This window comes from Podarcis filfolensis (assembly GCF_964270895.1).
Source record: "Podarcis filfolensis genome assembly, chromosome: 7".
NCBI classification, from domain to species: domain Eukaryota; kingdom Metazoa; phylum Chordata; class Lepidosauria; order Squamata; family Lacertidae; genus Podarcis; species Podarcis filfolensis.
The window spans coordinates 62193034-62214376 of NC_139603.1; the positions used below are offsets into that span (position 1 = coordinate 62193034).

At 43.6% G+C, this 21343-nt stretch overlaps 1 protein-coding gene and 1 long non-coding RNA gene across 2 annotated transcripts in view; one reads left to right on the forward strand and one right to left on the reverse strand.

The window, feature by feature from the left end:
- LOC310766875 overlaps window positions 1–8935 on the reverse strand; it is a 44365-nt gene extending 35430 nt beyond the window's left edge. The window contains exon 1 of the long non-coding RNA XR_014550489.1: window positions 8559–8935. This is a non-coding gene — a long non-coding RNA (uncharacterized lncRNA). The remainder of the gene's footprint in view (window positions 1–8558) is intronic.
- Window positions 8936–11360: 2425 nt separating this feature from the next.
- Window positions 11361–20258, forward strand: LOC310766827 (fatty acid-binding protein 5-like). The gene is made up of 4 exons (XM_083623488.1): window positions 11361–11520; window positions 15215–15387; window positions 19740–19844; window positions 19998–20258. Exons 1-4 carry the CDS (start codon window positions 11442–11444, stop codon window positions 20046–20048), a joined length of 408 nt encoding a protein of 135 aa, XP_083479614.1. The 5' UTR covers window positions 11361–11441; the 3' UTR covers window positions 20049–20258.
- Window positions 20259–21343: the final 1085 nt, after the last annotated feature.

Sequence of the window (21343 nt, forward strand, 5' to 3'; positions counted from 1 at the left end):
CTCAGTATCATTCTGGGAGTTTTCAAAACACCTATCGGCCGAGGTAAACTTGATAAAATTAAAGCATACTGAACAGATTGTTTTTGGGGAGCTTTGTACATAAGCAAGTGGACCCTTTGTGCCAGCTTCTCTGACATTCCTAAGAACTCCTGGAACCTCTGCTATTGCTTGAGGTTCTGGTGGCACCAGAGGTGCAAGTATGCTTTAAAAATGCAAGAGATTTTTACTGGTTTGTAATGCCACCTATAGATAGCTTTTAGCATTGCTCCCCAGATCTGGGCAGATAAGGAGAGTGTTGGTTAGGGATGGCTGAATATATCCATTTTTGTTTCTCATTTTTCCAAATTTAAGCTCAGTTCTCCACATTTCCACAGCAGTTTGCAATGTATTTTTTTTTAAGCCCTCCTGAAAATGCATCAGCATTATACTCTGAATGTCTCCTCATATAACGTTGTTAGGGAATTTCCCCTAGTATACACATTTTTACATAGCAATTTCCCCATATAGCACAAATAGCAGACTTTAATATGCTGTTTTCATTAATATATGTAGTTATATGCACACTGTACCCTAGTATATGCATTTTTTGTACACAGGTCTTGGCTGGAGAACTGCAAAATCGTGAATTTTGTGTTTCACTTTGCACCTTATTCTGGAACACTTGCATCAGGGAAGCTAGTATTTAAATATAAACTGAATTTAATTTCTTTCCATCTGTAATGTTGCTGTGCCATCCCAAAGCTTGTTCATTGAAGTGGCAACTTCAGTAAATGTCTTTGTAAGCCCTTTCCCCAATACTGTTACATGCCCTGTCATTTCCCCATATCCATTGCTAACCATAGCTAACTTGGCCTCAATAACTTATATCAAAGTTCATTAACTTTAGTTCAAATTCAGTGAGGCCTCTCGTGGTTTGCTCTTTCACTTTTGGCTTCATTGTGAAGGAAGTAAAAAACTTCAGTCTTTGAAGTGCCATAAATAAAGGGTCAGCTCCACACACTTTATAGACCTTTCTGGGTGCATAAATCTCTCCCCCCTCATTTGCCACCTGTTGAGATGGGTATCTTGCCATTGCTTACAACTAGCTTTTATTTCCATAGCCTTCAATGCATTATCTTTTAAAAGCATGTCTTCCTTTGGAACAGGCTGATGCTCATGCATGTTTATTCAGAAGGAAGTCCTACTGAGTTCTCTGGGATGTCTTAGAAGTGTGTATTTAGAACTGCAAACCCAAATAGTTTTAAATCCAAGTAATTTGACTTAACTGGGTAGAAAACTGAGCACATATTTTCTCAGTAAGAGCTAATATTTTTTGAATGCAGCTGTGTAAACTCCTTCCTACTTACTGAGAAAACAAAGAATAATTTAAGAGGTCCAAGTTTAATATTTTGAAGATGCCCTGGTAATAATAAATGGGCCAAAGGATAGCATTTCATCCCAAAGGACATCAAAGCCTTTGTTACAGTAATCTGAAGTGAAGCTATCAGGAGGACCACCTAGAATGTGTAGCCTGGATTTCTTCCTGGGCATCTCCCTCTCATAAGGGGACAGGTAAGGCTTTCTGGAAACCAGGTATTATGAGGAACAGTTGGCAGAGCTTGGTGTGTTTTAGCATGGAGGAGAATGGGAGATGCAATGACTGTCTTCCAACATCTAAAGGGTGGTCATGTAGTTGGAGCAGACTTATTCTTGCTTGTTTCAGAGGACAAAATTAGACCCAATGAGTGGGAAATGCAAGGAAGCAAATATAGGCAAATCATTAGTTCGAGTAAGAGCTGTTCAAAACCTGTAAGAAAGCAAATCTTATATTATCACTAGGAATCTGACATTTGAATCTAATAATCTGTCATGTGTTCAGTGCTTTACATGCAGTATCTAGCTGCGATCCTTACAACAATCCTGTAAGTCAGTATTACTATGCCCATAGTTCAGAGGCAGAGAGATACTGACTTGCCCAAGAGCACCTACCGAATTTGTGGCAGAGGCAAGGTTTGAGCGGAGGACGCCCTGATCCATAGCTCAGCCTCACTGCCACCATGCTAAACCTGCTCCTATCAGATTGGAAGGGCACCCAAGTGCCTCCCACATGCAGTGCAGAGGCATTTTTAATAACTGTTTTGAATGCACTAATAACAGGGATCACCAGCCATTATGATGTTGAAAGCATTCCCACCCTTGATGTAGCCGGACTGGCAAGAAATGTCCCAGTGACCACATTTGGACTGATCTTGTCGCCAGTTGGCCCTGCTTCATGGACCTTCTTCATGACCCAATTGCATGTGAAATGTGGAATGTAAGGGAAAGTCTTTTCACTCAATGATAAGCGACCTTGCAGAACGAGTACGGTCATAATACGTGACTTGTTGCTGGGATTTGTGGACCTCTTATCTTGCCTTGTTTGTGCTCAGCTGTTACTCCCTAGGTTTCTAAACTGCAGGGAAGGGCCACCTGGGGAGTAGGAGGGATGGGTGCAAGGAGATTGTTAGTGCCAGGATTTGGGGGTAACCTGACATGGCAAGATAGATAGGTATTGCCCTCTCTCCATACTCCCCCAGGAGCAGGAGGCCAGGTTTGCAAGCAATGGGTTGAGGAAGAAGCTTCTTGGCTAATATCTTAGAGATTCCTGCATTTGCAGGGGGTCGGACTAGATGAGCCTTGGAGTCCCTTCCAACTCTACAATTCTATGATGTAGGCCTGGGTGATATATCCAGATATGTGGGTGCAGACCGCGATGACAGCTTCACTCAGCAGTGTATCGCTGGTGAAACCATCACCAATCTTGACAAGCAGAGCCAGGCCAGGGAGCCCCATGTCTCCTGCGTGTGAGTGGCAGGGGACTCAGGGCTGGATTCGCTGGCCAGCGGCGCCTGTCCAAGGGGCCTTGGGGCTCGCTCAACTGGGAGCAGAACCAGGCCCAGACAGAGGCGGGGGGCATATGGGCCACTTGGCCTGGGCCTCCGATTCCAAAGGGGGCCTCAGTCAGCATGCATTCCCTATGTATTTTTTTAAAAAAACACTATTGTATATCTATATTTTCCATTTTGTCTTTATATGCAGATATGGTTCAAGCCTTGAAATAAAATTATTTGTTAGCATAACTTTTGTGAAAATTATTTATATACTTATTTATAAGACTTCAGTTATCCCCAGGGTAAAAAAGGGGGGCACATTATCTACTTGGCCCGGGCCTGTGCCTGGCTCTGCAAGGCCCTGGGCAGGAGCCTTTCCGCCTGCCCCCCGGCTAAGCAGCAGGCTGGAGCCAGCTGTATTGGCCACAGGCAGTGAGGCACTGGGGTAAAAATGCCTCAACTCGCAATATGAGAGTTGTGGTAATTTCACTCGGCATCTGGCCGGCTGGGGCCCATGCAGCTTTTTTCAACAATATGGTATATCCAGGAACACGTCCAAGCTACTGACCTGTTGTTTCAGGGGTGTTCACTCCCACTGAGAACAGTCTGTCTCTGTACCTTCTAGACTTGAGAACTCAGAGCACATTATACCTCTGTCCTCAAAGGATAAAGATTCCATTTATTGGTCAACAACCAGCCCTTCACCATTTCTAAGCACTGGTCCAGCACATGAATTGCCTCTCCCAATTAAGATAGAACGGGGGGGGGGGTACAATTTACACATAGGTGACACTTCATTCCAGCTTTGCTGATGAGAGCTCCTAGTGGTTTCAGAGGCATTGTTAAATAGGATGGGCGGGGTGGGGGGGGGACAGACGACAACAACACACATAGCAGACAGGTATTTAATTGATTGCCATTTCTACAAATGGATTCAAGTACAGTGTTAGGATATGTCTACACTTCAAATGTCTACCATATTAACCATTGTGGCTTCTCTAAAGGAAACCTTGGAATTGTAGTGAAAGGCCTGGGATTTTTGTTTAATTTGATTTTTATTGTACTTCATGTGCATCCCTTTTCCTGAAATAATTTACAGGTTCCTAGGGCAGAAACCATGACTGTTGTACTGGTTCAGATTTAGGGTTCTTCCACACTTCTTTTTGTCCCATGTCTAGAAAGCATGGGCCCGAATGGTTTTGCCTTTGCCCCATCACTTTGCCCCAATTTAGCACTAAATTGGAACAACAATACACAGAAAACCCAATTACCATTTGTGTCAATTCAGTGCTACACCACAGGTTCCGCGGGGGAGAAAGTGGCAGAGCAAACAGAGGTGTGGATAAGCCCCCAGTTTAAATTTGTACTTAACATAATGGAATAACCACCCTGTTATAATGGTGTTAAGAGTGCATAATTTCTGTGCTCCAACTCCAACATTGTAATTAGACCAGCCTTTCCTAATCTGGTGCCTTCCAGATGTTTCAGAGTATAAATCCCATCATTCCTGACCATTAGTCATGTTTCCTGGGGCTGTAATCCAGCAGTATTTGCTGGATGTCAATACCAAGCTTTTAGCTACTGTGGATACTGTATGTTTTATGGTTTTAATGCACCGACTTCTATATAAGCTGAATTATACTGTCTGTAAAGCACCCTGGAAGTTTTAGTGAAGGGAGACATTTTTTAAAAGGTCTTAAATAAAACAGGTTCATTTGTTTTCATCAATGCACTTTGCTTTGTTTGTTTGGTTCTGAACGGTTTTTGGTTGCCACTATTTAACTCTAGCATTGCTGATCACTTTGTTTGGCACTGCATGCATGCTCAGTTCTCAGTCCAATTGGGAGCTGTGCAGACCTGGTTTCTGGTGCAGCAGTGGATGTACCCGCCCCCTTAATATGACAAGATATTGAGCGACTGGCAGCAGATCAGGACAACTGTGAGCACTGCGCTAAGGATAAAACACATTTTGATAGAGCCGAATGCCCTTGGGATTATGTTAACCAACCTTTATAATATACATTTTATCTTGAGGAGAAGGTTTTGTTGCAATAGGTAAATCCCAAGTGGATTTACAGCAAGACGGCCTAGCACAGTCATGTCTTATATTTTGCGGTCTAAATATGTCTCTTGATTTTGAAGTCAATGGACTAATATTAGCACTCTGCTAGGAGCTATTTCACAGAACAAAGCATCAAAAAGGGAAGTTAGTGTGACTTGTAGTCCCTCTTGTCATGTGACAGTCATTGTGTGCACTTTGTAAAGAGTAATATGTTCCTGAACCAAAAGCCTGAAGGACACCAGCAACCCACGCAGAACCCTCAAGACAACGGAAGGGCGCAGTTAATAAGATTCATCAGTGCAATTTACCAGAGTGCTGTAGCCTTGCTCTGAGGCACTGTGGATAACTGCACTAATGGCTGATTATATTTACTGGAGTACCAGAAAAGGGGTCCAGGGCGGTTAGCAGTGGTGGACTATCAGCAGCTGTCTGAGGGATGGTGCCCTGCTGTCACCATATGAGATGCTGCTGCATATTATTCCTCCCACCAGAATAAAAGGGAGGTACTCTTGAGATCAAGGAATCAGGGAGGCAGCCCTAGGGGAAAGTGTTGTAATGATGGACAGTGTCAATTGCTTATACCACTTGGGCAAATAAATATGTGGGCAAATAAATATGTGGGTCATAGCAAACAAAATATGTTGTTCTCAGTATCGTAATTGCCTTACAATAATTGGGTCATGGAAGTGCCTAGAGGAGAATTAATCCTGAATAGTTCCCTGGCCCTGGATAAAGATATGAGGGTTGTTGAACCAAACAAGAATGATCACAGTGCTATTGAATTCAATGTACACACAAGAGGAAATTTTTCCAAGAAAGTGCAATACAGTGGTACCTCAGGTTACATACGCTTCAGGTTACAGACTCCGCTAACCCAGAAATAGTGCTTCAGGTTAAGAACTTTGCTTCAGGATGAGAACAGAAATCGTGCTCTGGCGGCACGGTGGCAGCAGGAGGCCCCATTAGCTAAAGTGGTGCTTCAGGTTAAGAACAGTTTCAGGTTAAGTATGGACCTCCGGAACGAATTAAGTACTTAACCCGAGGTACCACTGTAATACTGATTTCAAAACAGGAAACTTCTCAATAATACAAGGAGCTGAAAATGGGAGGCAACAGGCTGAAATCTCTCAAAGAAGTTTGGAGTGTCGGGTTTGTTTGTTTTAAAACAGATTAACAAAAGTTTGGCTAGAATATCGCAGCTCAGGAAAGGTACCAAGGTAGTAGTTAACGAGAAGAGTCAGGGAAGCTATAAAAGGCAAGGAGTTTCCTTTAAAAACCTCAAAGCCTTTCCCAAATGAGGTCTGCACACACACCGTACATTTAAAGCACATATCTTTCTCCCAGAGAATCCTGGGAAGTTTAATTTATGTAGGGTGCTGAGAATTGTAGCTCTGTGAGGGGTAAACTACAGTGTGACGGGAAGTACATAGAGACAAAACCCATGAACTTCACATATACTGATTAGTGTGGCTAGCAATGGTGGTGATTTCCTAGAAAAGAAAGAAGTCTTGGAAGTTGTGGTGGATTGCTCAAAGGAAATGTCAGTTCAGAGTATAGCAGTTATGAAGAAGGCAATTCCGTGCTGTGGATCATTAGGAAGTTTATCCTAGTGCTTATTTGAAATATGCTTCCTTGCAATTTCCAGCCATTGGTTCTTATCCTGCCCTGGAGCAATAGAGAGCAGGCCTTCCATCTTCCATATGACATTCCTTCAGACATTTGAAGATCACTACCATGTCCATCCGGGACGCGGGTGGCGCTGTGGGTTAAACCACAGAGCCTAGGACTTGCCGATCAGAAGGTCAGCGGTTTGAATCCCCACGACGAGGTGAGCTCCCGTTCCTCGATCCCTGCTCCTGCCAACCTAGCAGTTCGAAAGCACGTCAAAGTGCAAGTAGATAAATAGGTACCGCTCTGGCGGGAAGGTAAACGGCGTTTCCATGCGCTGCTCTGGTTTCACCAGAAGCGGCTTAGTCATGCTGGCCACATGACCCAGAAGCTGTACGCCGGCTCCCTCGGCCAATAAAGCGAGATGAGCGCCGCAACCCCAGAGTCGGTCACGACTGGATCTAATGGTCAGGGGTCCATTAGACCCCTTTACCTTTTTACCATGTCCATCCACAACATTTTCTTCTCCAAGCTAACAATACCTAGCTCTGTCCGTTTTCCTCACTGGGCTGCTGATTACATTTACAGTGAATCAAAAGTAGCTGTTGCAAGAATACCTTGTTTCTAATATTTTTGCCATTTCTGCCAGTTGAAACACAGCGTGGCTGTGAAGGAGTGACGCAATCTGTGAGATGAATGGTTGCCACATATAGCCAAGGCCTTTTCTTTCTGAATAGCTGCCTTGGTCCAGTCAAGTGAAGATGATTGCACATCCAGAAGATTCTGAAGAAGCCTGACTAATTTCCATTGAGTCATTAGGGCAGGGCAAGGAACAAAGCTCTGATGCAAGTTTATTGTAGCTTTGAACAGTGCAATTCCCCCTCTCCCCTTTTAGCGTCTTTTAAAGAAAACATTTCCAGTTGCCTTTTATCACATTAGCAAACTGCTTTCTGTGACTACAGGTGGAACTGTAGGTGACAATAGCAGTTCAAGTGAAAAGCAAGAGTGATCCCTAATCTGGAGTTTATTGCACTTTGTAGTATTTTGTAAATTAACATAAAATACCAGAAAGTTTATGTTCACCTTGTTGGTAGGAGTGACCCAGAAATTACAGGGAAAGCACAGTACAAGTGTAGCAGGCACAGGATCCAACCACAAATCTCTAGAACTCTGTGGAATTTTCTCAAAGCAACAATAGTACTTCTTCCTTTTACATTTTTAATCTCTACTCCCTTTGGAACAATTAGAAGGAACCACATGCCTGTTACTTTACTTCACCAATGGTGGAGCAAGGCAGAGGTGCTTATAAAAACATACAGTTTCAGCAAAACAATCCGATCTGGATTCATAATTGCACAGCAGTTGGCAGCAGCAGACTATGGCCACATTCACACCATACATTTAAAGCCCTATAATACGACTTTCAATGGTTCCCCCAAAGGACTCTGGGAGCTGTAGTTTGTTAAGAGTGCTGAGAATTGTTAGGAGATCCCTATTCTCCTCACAGAGCTTAACAATCAACCCCTCTTCACAGAAAACTCTCCTAAGAACTTTCAGCACCTTTAACAAGCTACAACTTCAAGAATTCGGGGGGGGGGGAGCAATGACTTTAAATGACTTTATCATAGTGCTTTAAATGTATCGTGTGAATGTGGCCTTGATTTATACAAAGTACCACACACAACTCATAATGATTGTGTGGGATTCACTGCCACAACAAACAGTGACTATTGGATTAAGCTTGTTGTTGTTGAGGAGCAGGAATTGAACAGGGCTGCCGCCTCTATGCCTTGCTGGAGTACCCCAACCAGCAGTGGAGAACCTCTAGTTCACAAGCCTCAATAGGCCCAGCCCATGAGGCTGTTTATTTTATTTTATTTTATTATTTTATTTTTATTCCACCCTTCATCCAAAGATCTCAATGCAGTTCACAGCATTAAAAATACAAGATAAAAATAATAATACATAATTAAAAACGAGAGCAAGAACAAAACAAACCAATAACCCCCCTCCCTTTGTTGTCTCCAAGCCATGCCTACCTGCATGGCAGGTAAAAACATGGGTCCCTGCTGAAAGCAGGATTGGCAGGCACCACCGATCAGCTGGTTGGTGGCAGCTGCAAGATCCTGTGCCTTTGCCCATGTGGGATGTTTGTCAGAATCCCAGACATTTCTTTCACTGTATTTCTCCATCACATGGTAGTTATTCAATTTCCTGTATGAAAATTCATGGGGCTGCTTCCCATTTTATAGGAAATCAGTGATGGGCCTAGAGATGGTTTTGGGAGTTTATTCTGATAAGACACTAGCCACCTTGAGCAGCAGCCCATGTGAGAGGTCACATGAGCTGTGTGCTGTCAGCTCTGCACATTTGTGCAAGATCAACACTCCTCACGCTCATGCTCTTTTAGCATGTTTTAAAGGTGAACTGAAAGTTGCTTATTTGGTCTCTGTGTTGTTATTTTGTATCATTAATCACGGTGGGTCCTTAGAGCAGGATAAAGGGTAGCCCACTCAGCTGCATTCATACTCTTCCACTTTCCCATGTTAAGTACTTGTACACTTCTGACTTAAGACTGCTAAAACACCCTGATAGGGATACTCCCCTAGTAAACAGAAGAACTAACGTTGGATGGGGGAAGTACAGTAAAGAGTGTTTACAGTGAACAAATACCATGCGGATGGCTATAGGCTGAGAATATTGCATAATCAGTACACAGAAAGAGCCCTGCTGGATAAGGGAGCATTCAGATGTGGGGAATATTGTGTTAGTTATTCCTGATAAAGATAGCACTCGTGACACATTTTCCAACATTCCTTTCTCACTGCAGCGCCTGCTGTGTTATTGGAATGGTGGCTTTTTGAGCAATGCATGTCATGCTAAATTTCATTCCTATCAGGAAGTGTGGTGTGACACAGCACTACTTCCCCACCCGTGCTTCTGTTCCCCCATGAAAACTGTGCAAAATAACTGTATGTCGGTATACAGCCCCAAATTTCATCACTTTACTACCACGATTTTCCATGTTAAGGGAGCTGCAAACTGATTTTTTTTTTAAATTAACAAAGAGCATGGAAATCTATCGTGCCATCTATTCCAGTAAAAAGTCTGGAAGTGGCTTTTACGCTGTGTAAAAGCTCAAATAAAATGCGGAAATTAACAGTTTGGGAAACCTCAGAGAAACGAACCGTCATGTGAATGCAGACCAAGGTCCATCTAGCCTAGTATCCTGCCTCAGACAATGGCCAGTAAGATGGTCTGCAGAGTCCACAGGAAGACCCGAAGGCAATGCCTTTCCTGTTTCCCCCACCCCTGGCAGGCCTGGTTCCATTTCCAACACATTTAAAGTGGTGACTATGGCAACATCTTGCAGCAATGGGTTCCATATATCCATTACAAGACGTGAGGGGAAAGCTCATCCTTCTCTCTGCTGAGAAAAAAAAGGTCTCCATCTTTTCTTTAATCCAGTGATGGGACAAACTAAAAAGAATGTCCCTGGATAGTCATTGGAAGGCTCATTACTCAGAAACACATAAGAATAATAGGTGGCTGCATTGGTAATCATGAGACAAACTCCCAAAGGTTGCAGTAGGGCAGCAGTAAAGGTAAAGGACCCCTGGGCAGTTAAGTCTAGTCAAAGGCAACTATGAGGTTGCAGTGCTCATCTAACTCTCAGAGCGAGGAAGCCTGTGTTTGTCCAAAGACAGCTTTTTGTGTCAAGTGGCTAGCATGACTAAACCACTTCTGGTGCAACGGAACACCACGATGGAAACCAGAGCGCAAGGAAATGCCGTTTACCTTCCCGCCGCAGCAGTACCTATTTATCTGCTTGCACTGGCGTGCTTTCGAACTGCTAGGTTGGCAGGAGCTGGGACAGTGCAACGGGAGCTCACTCCGTCATGGGGATTCGAGCCACCGACCTTCCAATCAGCAAACCCAAGAGGCTCAGTGGTTTAGACCACAGTGCCATCAGTGTCCCTGGGGCAGCACTATCAGGACCAACTAAAAATGTCACATTGTCAGGGTGGTGTAGTGGTTAGAATGCTGGACGGGGGAACCTGGGAGGGGAGCCCAGGGTTCAAATCCCCACAGCAGCTTACCTGAGTAGCCTTGGGCTCTCTCTCAGCCTGACCTACTTTACAGGGTTGTTGCAAGGCCAAAACGAGGAGACGGGGAACCCTAAAGTTCAGCTTGAGCTGCTTGGAGGACAAGTGGGGTGCAAATGAAACAGTCAAGGCACAAAACCAGGAAGGAGTTGAGGCAACGCCGGCGTGGGCGTTCAACGCGGTCCTAAGGGAATTGCTGGCTGAGGAGACTTGCCCTGCCCGCCCCCGCCGACACGTGCCCCGGCCCCACCGCAGTTGCCCAGAGCGGGAAAGGCGCTCCACGCCCACCCCCTTGCGCACAATGCTCCTCCACCTGAGGGGACCCTCCTAAGGAGAGGCGTCACCCCACTGTGGCTTTGGGGGTGGCGACTCCTTCAGGGCGCTTTGCTGCCTATTTGCGAGCAGCCTTGGCGCGCGGGGGTTTCTGCTTCTGGCGCGCGCCATCCGGGCACCGCGCTGTGCAGTGAGATGAGGGTGAGAGAAACGCAGGTAGAGGCGTCTGGCGTCCCGGCTTTCCCGCCGCGAGGGCCTTGCCCCGCAGCGCGAGGGCTGAAGCACAGGACCCTCCGCCTCGCGCCCTTGGGCCGCGCAGCCCAATCATTCGGCGAGGAGCTGGAGCGCATCGCCGGCAGCGTCTTCGCGGTTGGGAGCCGGCACCCGTGACGTCAGCCCTCCCGATTGGTCCCCTGGCGGCAGCACATGCTCAGGACATCTATATAAAGACGTCCCTGGCTTCCCCCCTCCCCTGCAGCTGCTCTTCCCAAAGCCTCTCTCTCTTGGTCGTCAGCCGGGACAGCTCCATCCAAACGCAGCGCAATGGCGAACCCAGAGGCTTTCTTGGGCAGGTGGCGCTTGGTCTCCAGCGACGGCTTTGAGGAGTATATGAAGCAGTTGGGTAAGGAGCAGGGAATGGATGGGGAGAATTGGCGGGGCGGGGGGAGAGGAGTAATAATTTAAGGGAATTCTGTTTAAAATGATGAGGATATTTTATGACAACAGAGAAGCAGAACTAGAGATTCCCTCCTCTCATTGGGCAAAACTTGGGGAAAAAGAAAGGGGGGGGGAGGGCAAATAGTGCAGGATTGAAAAGTAAGCCAATCCATAAATGAATTGGGCAAATCCTATCACAAGAACAGTAGTGCTAGTAGTGTGTGCATTTTTTATTTTTGCATCCAATTTGCCGACTGCAACCTAGCTATTTACATGGACGTAGCCTTCCTGGATGCAGTGACTTTGTACATCTGTAATAAAATAAATGTAGCATTGCAGCCTGAAGCTTTTTTTAAAAAAACCCCAAAAAGCACTGCTTAAATAGTGGCATTGTCTTTAAAATGGCTGCTTTGGATTAAGTGACTTACTTAAAAGTTCTTCTCTATGATTTGTGTAAGGGAAGCAGTGTCCGCGTGATGCAGATTTTGTGCACTGCAATTCTTTGGGTTTTGTGAATTGTCATGCCTTTCTCGTATTCTGTCATACTGGAGTAGACACAGTCCTATTTCTTTCCACTATGTGCACATGTGGTGTGTCTGGCTTGATTAGGAGTGGAGGATTATGAAGAGGGAACAGGAATTAATTAATTTTTCCTTTCCTGGAAGCGCATATCTGTCTCTCCTGTGGGGAGCTGGGATTAGGAGCTTTTGTGTGTCTCATTTTCTCAGCTCCTGAGAGGCTGAATGCTCTGTCCAAGGTCTGTGGAGGCATTCTCAGGCTTGCCTTTAGTAACAGGCACACAAATACAAATGGATATTGTTTCAAACATGATACTGAGCTGCAGTGTGTGTGTGTACATATACCAAACCATCTGCTTAAAACAACATATGAAAAACTCGAAGCGGGGTGGGGGTGGGGACAGAAGAATGGCTGGGGGCGATGGGAAGGAGAGAGAGATCTCTCATATAAGCAGAATGGCACTTTCCCAGGGATTTCACCTGAGTCAGAAAGGAGGGCAGATGGCAGAAACCTTCAGAACTCCTATAACACAGCTTACACTTCTTATTACAATGCATTTGGACACCTCTGGTGCAAGAAGAAACCATACAGTGGGGATGAATGCTCATTATAACAGAATATGATGCTCTTAATGAAATTTAATTTGATTTTCTTTTTTTAGACAAGCCGGTCATTCTTACAATTATATAGTATTGTTTTTATGATATTTAATGTTGTGCACAGCCTTGATCTTTTATGTGAAATCTAAATGTTTGGCTTTGGTTGTCTCACTGCACGGACTGGAAAAAATGCCAGGATAAGCAAACTTCCTGTGACCGTGCACAGGAGGATAAAATGTACCACAGTGATCTCATATTCAGTATTATTATTTTACCAGACAAATTGAACGGAACACTAACCTAATTAGGGGTGAATAGTTTGGGGCTGCATTGATAGATCTGCCAAGTTACAGTGTATTTAAAGGCTCCAGCTGAGGCTGAAACTGGAAAGAATAACAGATATCTGAATTAACATCCGGCTGTTATGTTAGAACCTTTCTTCTTTCTATCCTTGTGGATTAATTTCACTAAAATGCAATCCAAGTCCACAGATGACTCTTGAATAGGGCTGTGCATATTCTGTTCTAAACTTGGTGTTAGTATCCAAGCTTTTGCAGGACAAGCAGAATCCTGTGATCCATTTAAACGATGCAGATAAAACACAACTTACTTGTATTTACACATTGTATGTAAAAAAAATATATTCAGCTTTTGATCTTCCTGGGTAGTGGCAAAGAGTTATGAACAGTGCATAAATCCCATTCCTAACCTGTATGGCACCCCATATCTATTTTTGCATCCTTAAGGACTAGCTCCTTGCTTTTTGAAGATGTAAATGTAATTTCACAAGAAAGAATAGGGGAAATGTATCACTGGGGCATGCTATGGCTTGTTTGGGGAATTGTTAAGCACGGGTGTGTTGCATTTGGCTTGTGGAGCTGCATTTGGCAGGCCTGAACTAGCCCCACAGTTGACACACTCGTTATTTCACACATGGGGTTAACTAAGTTCTTGTGCCCAGTGAATGGAGACAATCATGGTGTTAGTCCATTATATACTCTAGTTGGCATGGGGCTGTTATGCACTACATTGAATCGAAAGAGTATTCCAAATGCTTTGGTCTTTCAGTGTCAACCCAGAAGATAGAGACTCCCCCTTCAATATACTAGTAGTGTCTGGGAGAGAGTATGTGTGCATGGATTTGCTGCACCTCTTGATTTCTCATTGCCCATTTACTCGGTTCACGAAGGTTTGCTGACTGTTGAAAAGCATTGTGCTTCGAGTTACTATACAACCTTTCTGTGATGTTATCAATCAAGGTTGCATCCATCAAGTGGTGAATAAGCATGTGTAAAGCAGCCTTTATAGTCTTTGCAGTAAAGGCTTAAGGATTACAGTACTAGTGCAGGAAACCTTTTATTTCTCTGTTCTGGGCTCAATTCACCTAATGGTTCCTGCTAGCAGAAGCTCAATGCAATAACTTCCATTAGTACAATGCAGTCCACTCCCCTCTTGTGGTTTCCCAGTTTGGCTCAGGAGAGTCAGGAAAAACCCCAGAACGGTGTGTGGCAAGAGGAGAGGGGGATTGTTTCATGTGGTGAGCTGAAATACTTGTGGCAGTGAAACAATTGCCATGACACTACAATGAATTATCCCACTTAAAAATATATGTATAGCCTAGTCCCCATTCCAGAAACAGAACATGAATTGAGTCTTAAAATGCACAACAATAATCTAGATGAGGTCCAAGTCTATCTCCAGAGAATGGAAATGTGAGCTCTGCAGTTCGGTTATCCACTCATTAAGAGAATACAAGCTTCTCCTTAATGATCGTACGTCCTGCAAACTGTTATTGCTGTTGTTGTTATATTTCTGGTGATTTCAGAAGTTAGACTAAAGCAGTGCGGGAGAAGCTGGGCTCCTTCAGATATTGAATTGCAGGGGGTTGAACTAGATTAACCTTTGGGTCCCTTCCAACTCTTCTGTGATTCTATATTTCCAGACTGCAACTCCATCATCCCTAACCATTGGTCATGCTGGCTGGGGCTGATGGAAGCTGAAGTCCAGTGACATATGGAGGGTCACACTTTCCACCCCAGTGGCCTACAGGAATGACTGTATTTGTAAACATAGTGTTTTGGGCTGTTGTTGTTTACTTCTCTCCAGGAAGTCTCAGATAGATAGCACTGGAGGAGGAGCAAGGCGAGAGTTGTGACATGACACAATTTATTTCTAATTTTTCTGCAGAGCAATGGGTACTTTTTTTGCCTGATTTCATTGATTTCCCTTTCTAAATGCCAATGTGATATAATTTAGTTATTTGTATCTGGGGCAGAAGTCATTTGGTAATATGCTGAAGTCTTACAAAAAGACCTGTTACTCCTGTAAGGCAGAACGAAAGTGGAGTAGTTATAATAAGCTTCTGATTAACCTGAGATGCTTCAACACTTCACCTGAGTCACTGGAGTTCTCCTTCCCCACGCTGGGTAATTTAAACAGTTAGGTAATCTTTTGTGTGCATGTGTGTATGTGTGTTATTGCGTAATGACTCTGCTTGGCTGAACCGATCTGACAGGTCCCTTGCCTTTCTCTTTTCTGTAGGTGTGGGCATGGCCATGAGGAAGATGGGGAGCATGGCAAAGCCAGACGTTATCATCACTAAAGATGGAGACACATTCCATGTGAAAACAGAAAGCACATTCAAAACATCAGAATTCAGTTTCAAATTGGGCGAGAAGTTCAATGAGGAGACGCTAGATGGCCGAAAAACTCAGGTAAATGAAGCGACCGTCCAGAGAGGGCATGTATTGAATAGTCACATGTTCACACTGCTCACAAGTACAACCCGTCTCTTCACATGTGCACATTTATGTGTGAAAGCGTGTGTGTTTGTTGATTTGTACAGCTCGGCCGTTGGGTACACAGGTCACATACTGTACTTTGTTGAACATTCACAGTCACTAACTGTACACGTGTTTAGCCACACACATTGGACCCGCGTTGAATATAGCATGTGAACATCCCTACAGGAAGAAGCTGATGCAACTCCCTGAACTCTTTTGATTTCTGTTAGGTGAACAAGTTCCTCCTATCAATGCGTGTTGTAACACTGAATGATACCAATCACTGTGGTTCAAGTGGTGCACAGTTGCATCACTGCTGAGGTAAATTTCCTCATGAATCAGCATGGTATTGCGTTTGGTTTGTCAGTCATTGCCTTTGGTTCCCGTAGTGCTGTTTGGGAATTTTTTGCTTCTGTTGTAGATTAGCCACCGTTAATGATGCAAACTCATCCTGGGGGAATGCTGGAAGTGTGTGAGCTTTCTGTGGTTATTTGCCTTCTCTTCCTTTTTTCTTTTGTGTACCTCGGCCTTCAAACCTGTTCTCAGAGCAACTTACAAAGTTTCAAGATAAAGCAAAAAAATCCAGCCGCAAACATAAAGTAGCAATTTGAAAATAATAACCAAACTAACAGTAGTTTCCTGTACGTGTCTGCCCAGATGTAGGCCCCACTGGGGCTTACTCCCAGGTAAGTAGATACAGGATTGGAACCTTACCTTTGAAAATCAAAAAAGTATTTGATACCTAAAATGGCATCAAGCTAGGTGAGCCTGGCATCAGGCCTCCCTGTGAAGGGATGTGCAGCGTAGTGGTTAGAGTGTCAGACCAGACCTGGAAGTCTAGAGTTCCCGCTTAGCAATGAAGAGGATCACTGGGTGACCTTGGGCCAGTCACTGCCTAACCTACCTCACAGGGCTCTTGTGGGGATTAAATTTTGGGGAGAACTATGTGCACCACATTGAGTTCATTGGAGGTGGAATATAAGTGCAATGAATGAATAAAACAGTTCCAGAGTCAGGATGCCACAACTGAGAAGGCCTTTCTGTGGTAAGAGGGATAACTGCCAAATGACAAAGGCAGGTCTGTGCTGCAGAACTTAACTATAGGCAGGCATATGTGGACACAGGCAGGTAGGCTAGTCCTAAACCATGGAGGGCTTTCCGGGTCAAAATTAGCCCCTTTGGATTGAGCCCAGATATGGCCTGGAAGCCACTGCAGCTGGCAAAACACTGCTGTGATGTGGTAATTCATATCTCCATATCCCAGCCAGTACATGGAACTGAGCACCACAAGCAGGTAAAGAGCCCCACAAAGACAACAAGAGAGTGAAAGCCAGATCAACACATTTAACAAAACCCTAAACTGTGGCAAATCTTAATTACAGTTGGATGAACCAAGCCATCTTCATAAACTATGTTTTGAAGATGGATTGTTTCAGCTAACCTATAGCTAAGATTAACTGCAGCTTAATTGTGTTTGGATGATATGCTAAACAGTGGTTAATATCAAATAAAAGCAATTAAACAATCTATGGCCTTTCAAGATGGGGGGCGTGTTTCTCAGCTGAAGTAGTAAAATCCCTTCTAAAATGTCAAAGCAAGCTGGATTTGTTCCCTAATGGATTCAAATGGCTACCTGCAACTTTTTATTGTTCTTATTGCAGCTCCTTTTTTAATTTTGGGAAATCCCTGCAATCTTAATGATGGTCCCATTTTGTAAATTCTGGTAGCAAAAGAACGTGTTGCAATGGGATAGTGGGATTTGATTCATATCTGCACACCTCAGAACAGTCAGGTCAAAAGCCCTGCCTGAATGATTCAGTGGCTTTTTCTTGGGCGTGTCATGTCTGTGGTTAATGCTAAGGAGCTCTCCCTTTTGGATGCTTGCCAGCTGATGATACCTTCAATAGGCTTCTTCGCCAAACAGGCACAACAAGTTCCTGGAGCTCTTTTCATGGCCATATGCGTTAAGGTGTCACATTGTGTGATTTCTGACAAGCATCTTGCTTCTGCAGGTACTGGAGCATGGGAATTCCCCTCAGATTACAGTAGCAGGAGCATAATCTTATGCAAATAACCTATAAGAATAATGGTGAATTGCCAGGACCTTTCCATAATCTCCAATTGCAATACTACAATTACAGTATCGTCTCCCAAACTGGTTCTGCACATCCCTTTGTGAAAGTGCTACGTGAAAGGGGATTCCAGGAGACAGTCTTAATTGCACGTTGCACCCTACAAAGCTTTTTACCATATGCAAATCATCACACAGCCCATTCTGTTACAGTGGTACCTCAGTTCTCAAACAAAATCCATTCCAGAAGCCCATTTGGCTTCCAAAACATTAAAAAACCAATGGGTTTCCATTGGTTGCAAGAGCTTCTTGCACTCCGCAGAACCCATGTCGCATGTTCGGGTTCTGTAAAACCTTCAAAAACCTTCAAAAACAGAAGCATTTACTTCCGGGTTTTCGGCGTTCGAGAACCGAAACGCATGACAGGCGTTCGGGAACCGAGGTTCCACTGTACTGCTTATTTAAAGCAAGAGAAAAGGGGGGCAAAAATATTCCTCTCCCAGACCCATGGGACACTGAGAGCATGAACAGTGTGATGTTCTGAGGGGTCTTTTTCATTAGGCTAAGTAAGGAATGTGTCAAATTTGGGGGTTCATAAGGGTGGCAGAGTAGGAGGCACCAGCTTCATTCACACGTCATGGTAAGCCAAACTTTGACTTACTGGGAGTGCATGAATGTGCACAGCATCCAGACAGGACCTTGTGTAGCCACTTTGCTCCTTCCCAGTTTCTCTTCCTTCTTCACTTCACTAAGCCAAAGTTTCTCTTAGTATGTTTTCCGAACCCAGGCTTATGGTTAAGCTTTCTCCTTGCTAACCACGGTTTAGTGTAGGAGTAACAGAGACTGCCAAGGAGCATAGTGGCTGTGAGTTCCTTTCTGGGAGCCAGCACATTCACATGGTGTTGCTAAGCCATAGTTTGACTTACTGTGTCGTGCAAACCAGGTAATGGACTAGTCTTTTTCAACTAGGAAGCTCCATTGAAATGGTTAGAAGTTGTGCAAGCATTTCATTTAACATGTCTGTCAGGCGTCATTTTCATTTTCTGTCTGGAGGACAAAACTAGGCGTGTCCTGATCCTTCTTGGCAGTATCAAACTTCAGACAAAAATTTACAGAGAAAAGTACATGACAGCATAGAGAATCCACATTTCATTCTTTATCTTCCACAGACGCTTTGGTGTACTAAGAGTCTAAAAGTTACTGCTTTTTAATTGTCTGCACAATTAGAATTTGTGCAAATGCCTGTGTTTCTGATAGCTGTTTATTGTTCTTGCCTTCATGGGAGAAATAACTGGTCAGCCATTGGGGAAGGGGTTTCTTGGATGAAGGCAGCGCTTCAGCTTTCTGGAGAATTTGTGTTGAGGAATTTGGAGTGGGTGGGGATCTGGTGGGTGGACATATTGTTAAAAAACGATACACAAAGTGGGAGTTCTAGAGTTCTTGGACATGCTTAATTTGGCATGTGTATTTATAATATTTGAATTTTGTCTCCTTTGTTTTGGTAAGACACTTTCCACACCCAGTTATAAATCTGGCAAAGCAGGAGCATGATAATTTCCCCTTTGGTGCATAGGCATATGCTGAATGGAATCAGACTATCAGACTATCCATGTAATGGCATGCCCTCTGCAAAATATCTTATCACTCAGACAAAATGGTAATCTCTGTGCACCTTCTTTAATTAAAGGAGCAAGTACTTCTCTGGTAGCATTTGCATGAGTTTGCTCCTTAGGACAAAACTAGACATAGCACCCTTTGCACAATTGCTAATTGCATTAATGACTTTTTTTAAAAAAAAAGTCAGCATGGGGGGCTGATTCCAGATTGGGACTCTGGCAGAGGAAAGCTTCAGGCCTTGCTGTGACCCTAATCTGGATTGGTATCCTGCACCTGCTGGCACTGGTAGAGGGCAAGCACCCATTGGAAAGAACTGTAGCAAAGGTGAAAGACTTTAACGCCTCCCTACCTGGTTCCCAATCAGGAGTTCCCTCTTCCCTCCCTATGCTTTCATTTACTTTTGAAAAGCTACTCATGCAGTTCTAATTAAAAATATTCTAATTTCATGAATGCATCAAATCTAGTTGGCCCTTATTTATGCACACCAATGCAAGATCAGAAGCACACTAACTATTACTGAACTCTATTGGGACAGAGCAGTTTTGGAATACATTCACTAAGATGCTAAGTACCAGATTTCTGTATTCTTTTTTAGACCCTTATCACCTTAGATGATAATAATGTATTGACCCAGCACCAGGAATGGGATGGCAAAGAAACCACGATAACCCGAAAGATAGTAGATGGGAAACTCATTGTGGTAAGTGGAATTTTCCCCTGATTTCCTAGCCAAAATTGTACACAATAGCTGGAATGCAACATAATTCAGGCATACTAAGTGTCTATCTACATTGCTCTATTCCCTAGTGATCTGGAGAGAGAGACTGATGAATGAACGTTCTTTGTTTTGCAGGAATGTGTCATGAATAGTGCCAAATGTACTCGCGTCTACCAGAAAGCATGAAGATGCTGGCTTCTATTTTGGATGCGGAGCTTTATGATGGACAGCTTAGTTCCAGGAACAAAGCTGATCTATACTCCATATTTCTCATCTGTATTCCTTCTCCCTGCCCCCAGGTTTTTTTTTAAGCATCTTGGAAGAATCTGTACTGTACACAATTAAATTTCAAGTCCTTGATGTAACTACTGAGAGCTATTAAATTTGAAAATTTCATGAGTTTTTACTTATTTTCAAATATTTTAAATCCGCTTTGCTATTAAGAAAAATAAATATCAAACATAAAACATAGTTCAAAAACATTTCAAAAAAGAGGAAATATCAGAAGATCTAGAAATATAGGATGGTAGACTCTAGTGCTGGTGATCAGCAAACATCTGGATATAGAGGCGTGTTTTCAGTAATGTTTTGGAAGCATGCTACTGTTGATTCTTCTGAATAATGGCATCCCAGAGCGCAGGTGCCACCACAGTGAAGTAGGAAATAGTAGGAATATTGTAACTGTATTATAATTTTTAGAATTCTCCTCAGTTGAAGAAACTCTGGAAATTCTAGTTAGATTAGTTGTGAGAAGAAGTGATTAGCTGCTAGTTAAGGTGTATTATGTCTAGGCACATTTATAGCATGGTTTCTTTGAACTCAGTGCAACTTCTATGATGCTTATGTCTTAGCAAGTGTGCTTACACATGCAGTCTTAAAGGCAAATAGCATGGCACTGGAAGACCAGAGATAGGGAGCCTACAGTCCTTCAGATGTTGGGATACAACTTCCATAATCCCTGACCATTGGTTGGGTTAGCTGAGCCAATGGGAGTTGCAGTCCGAGAACATCTGCAGGGCTGTGGGTTCCTCATTCCTGTTATAGTCTGTAGGAGGTTTTCTTAGCTGCTAGTCTATATAGAGATAATTTCTTTCTATACTATAATTTGCCAAACTCATTTCCTTTGAAGTCATTTTTGTCCCAGGGCAAAACAAACTCTAGATAATAAGCTGTAACTGAAAAAGCTGAATGTAGGTCTTGACACCCTAAATGAGCCTTCCCAAACTTGCTGCCTCCAAATGTTTTAGACTACTACAACTCACAACATTTCTACCTAGCACGACCAATTTTAAGGGATGGTGAGAGATGCAGTCCAACAACATTTGAATGGCACCTGACTGGGGAAGGCTGCCCTAAGTGAAATATCCATATGTCATCCTTTATCTTGACTCAAGGATTTTATGGGTCTCAAGAGTTCCAAGAAGGATTCCAGTAAAACTTCCTCTATGATGAAGCTTCATGATGAAGCTATTTTGAGGACA

What these genes read in the sequence shown, in the direction of transcription:
- LOC310766827 (XM_083623488.1), top strand. Translation starts at nt 11,442, where the DNA reads ATGGCGAACCCAGAGGCTTTCTTGGGCAGGTGGCGCTTGGTCTCCAGC. An exon ending in GGAGTATATGAAGCAGTTGG is followed by an intron (nt 11,521 to 15,214) that starts GTAAGGAGCAGG and finishes TCTTTTCTGTAG; the next exon opens with GTGTGGGCATGGCCATGAGG. An exon ending in TAGATGGGAAACTCATTGTG is followed by an intron (nt 19,845 to 19,997) that starts GTAAGTGGAATT and finishes TTTGTTTTGCAG; the next exon opens with GAATGTGTCATGAATAGTGC.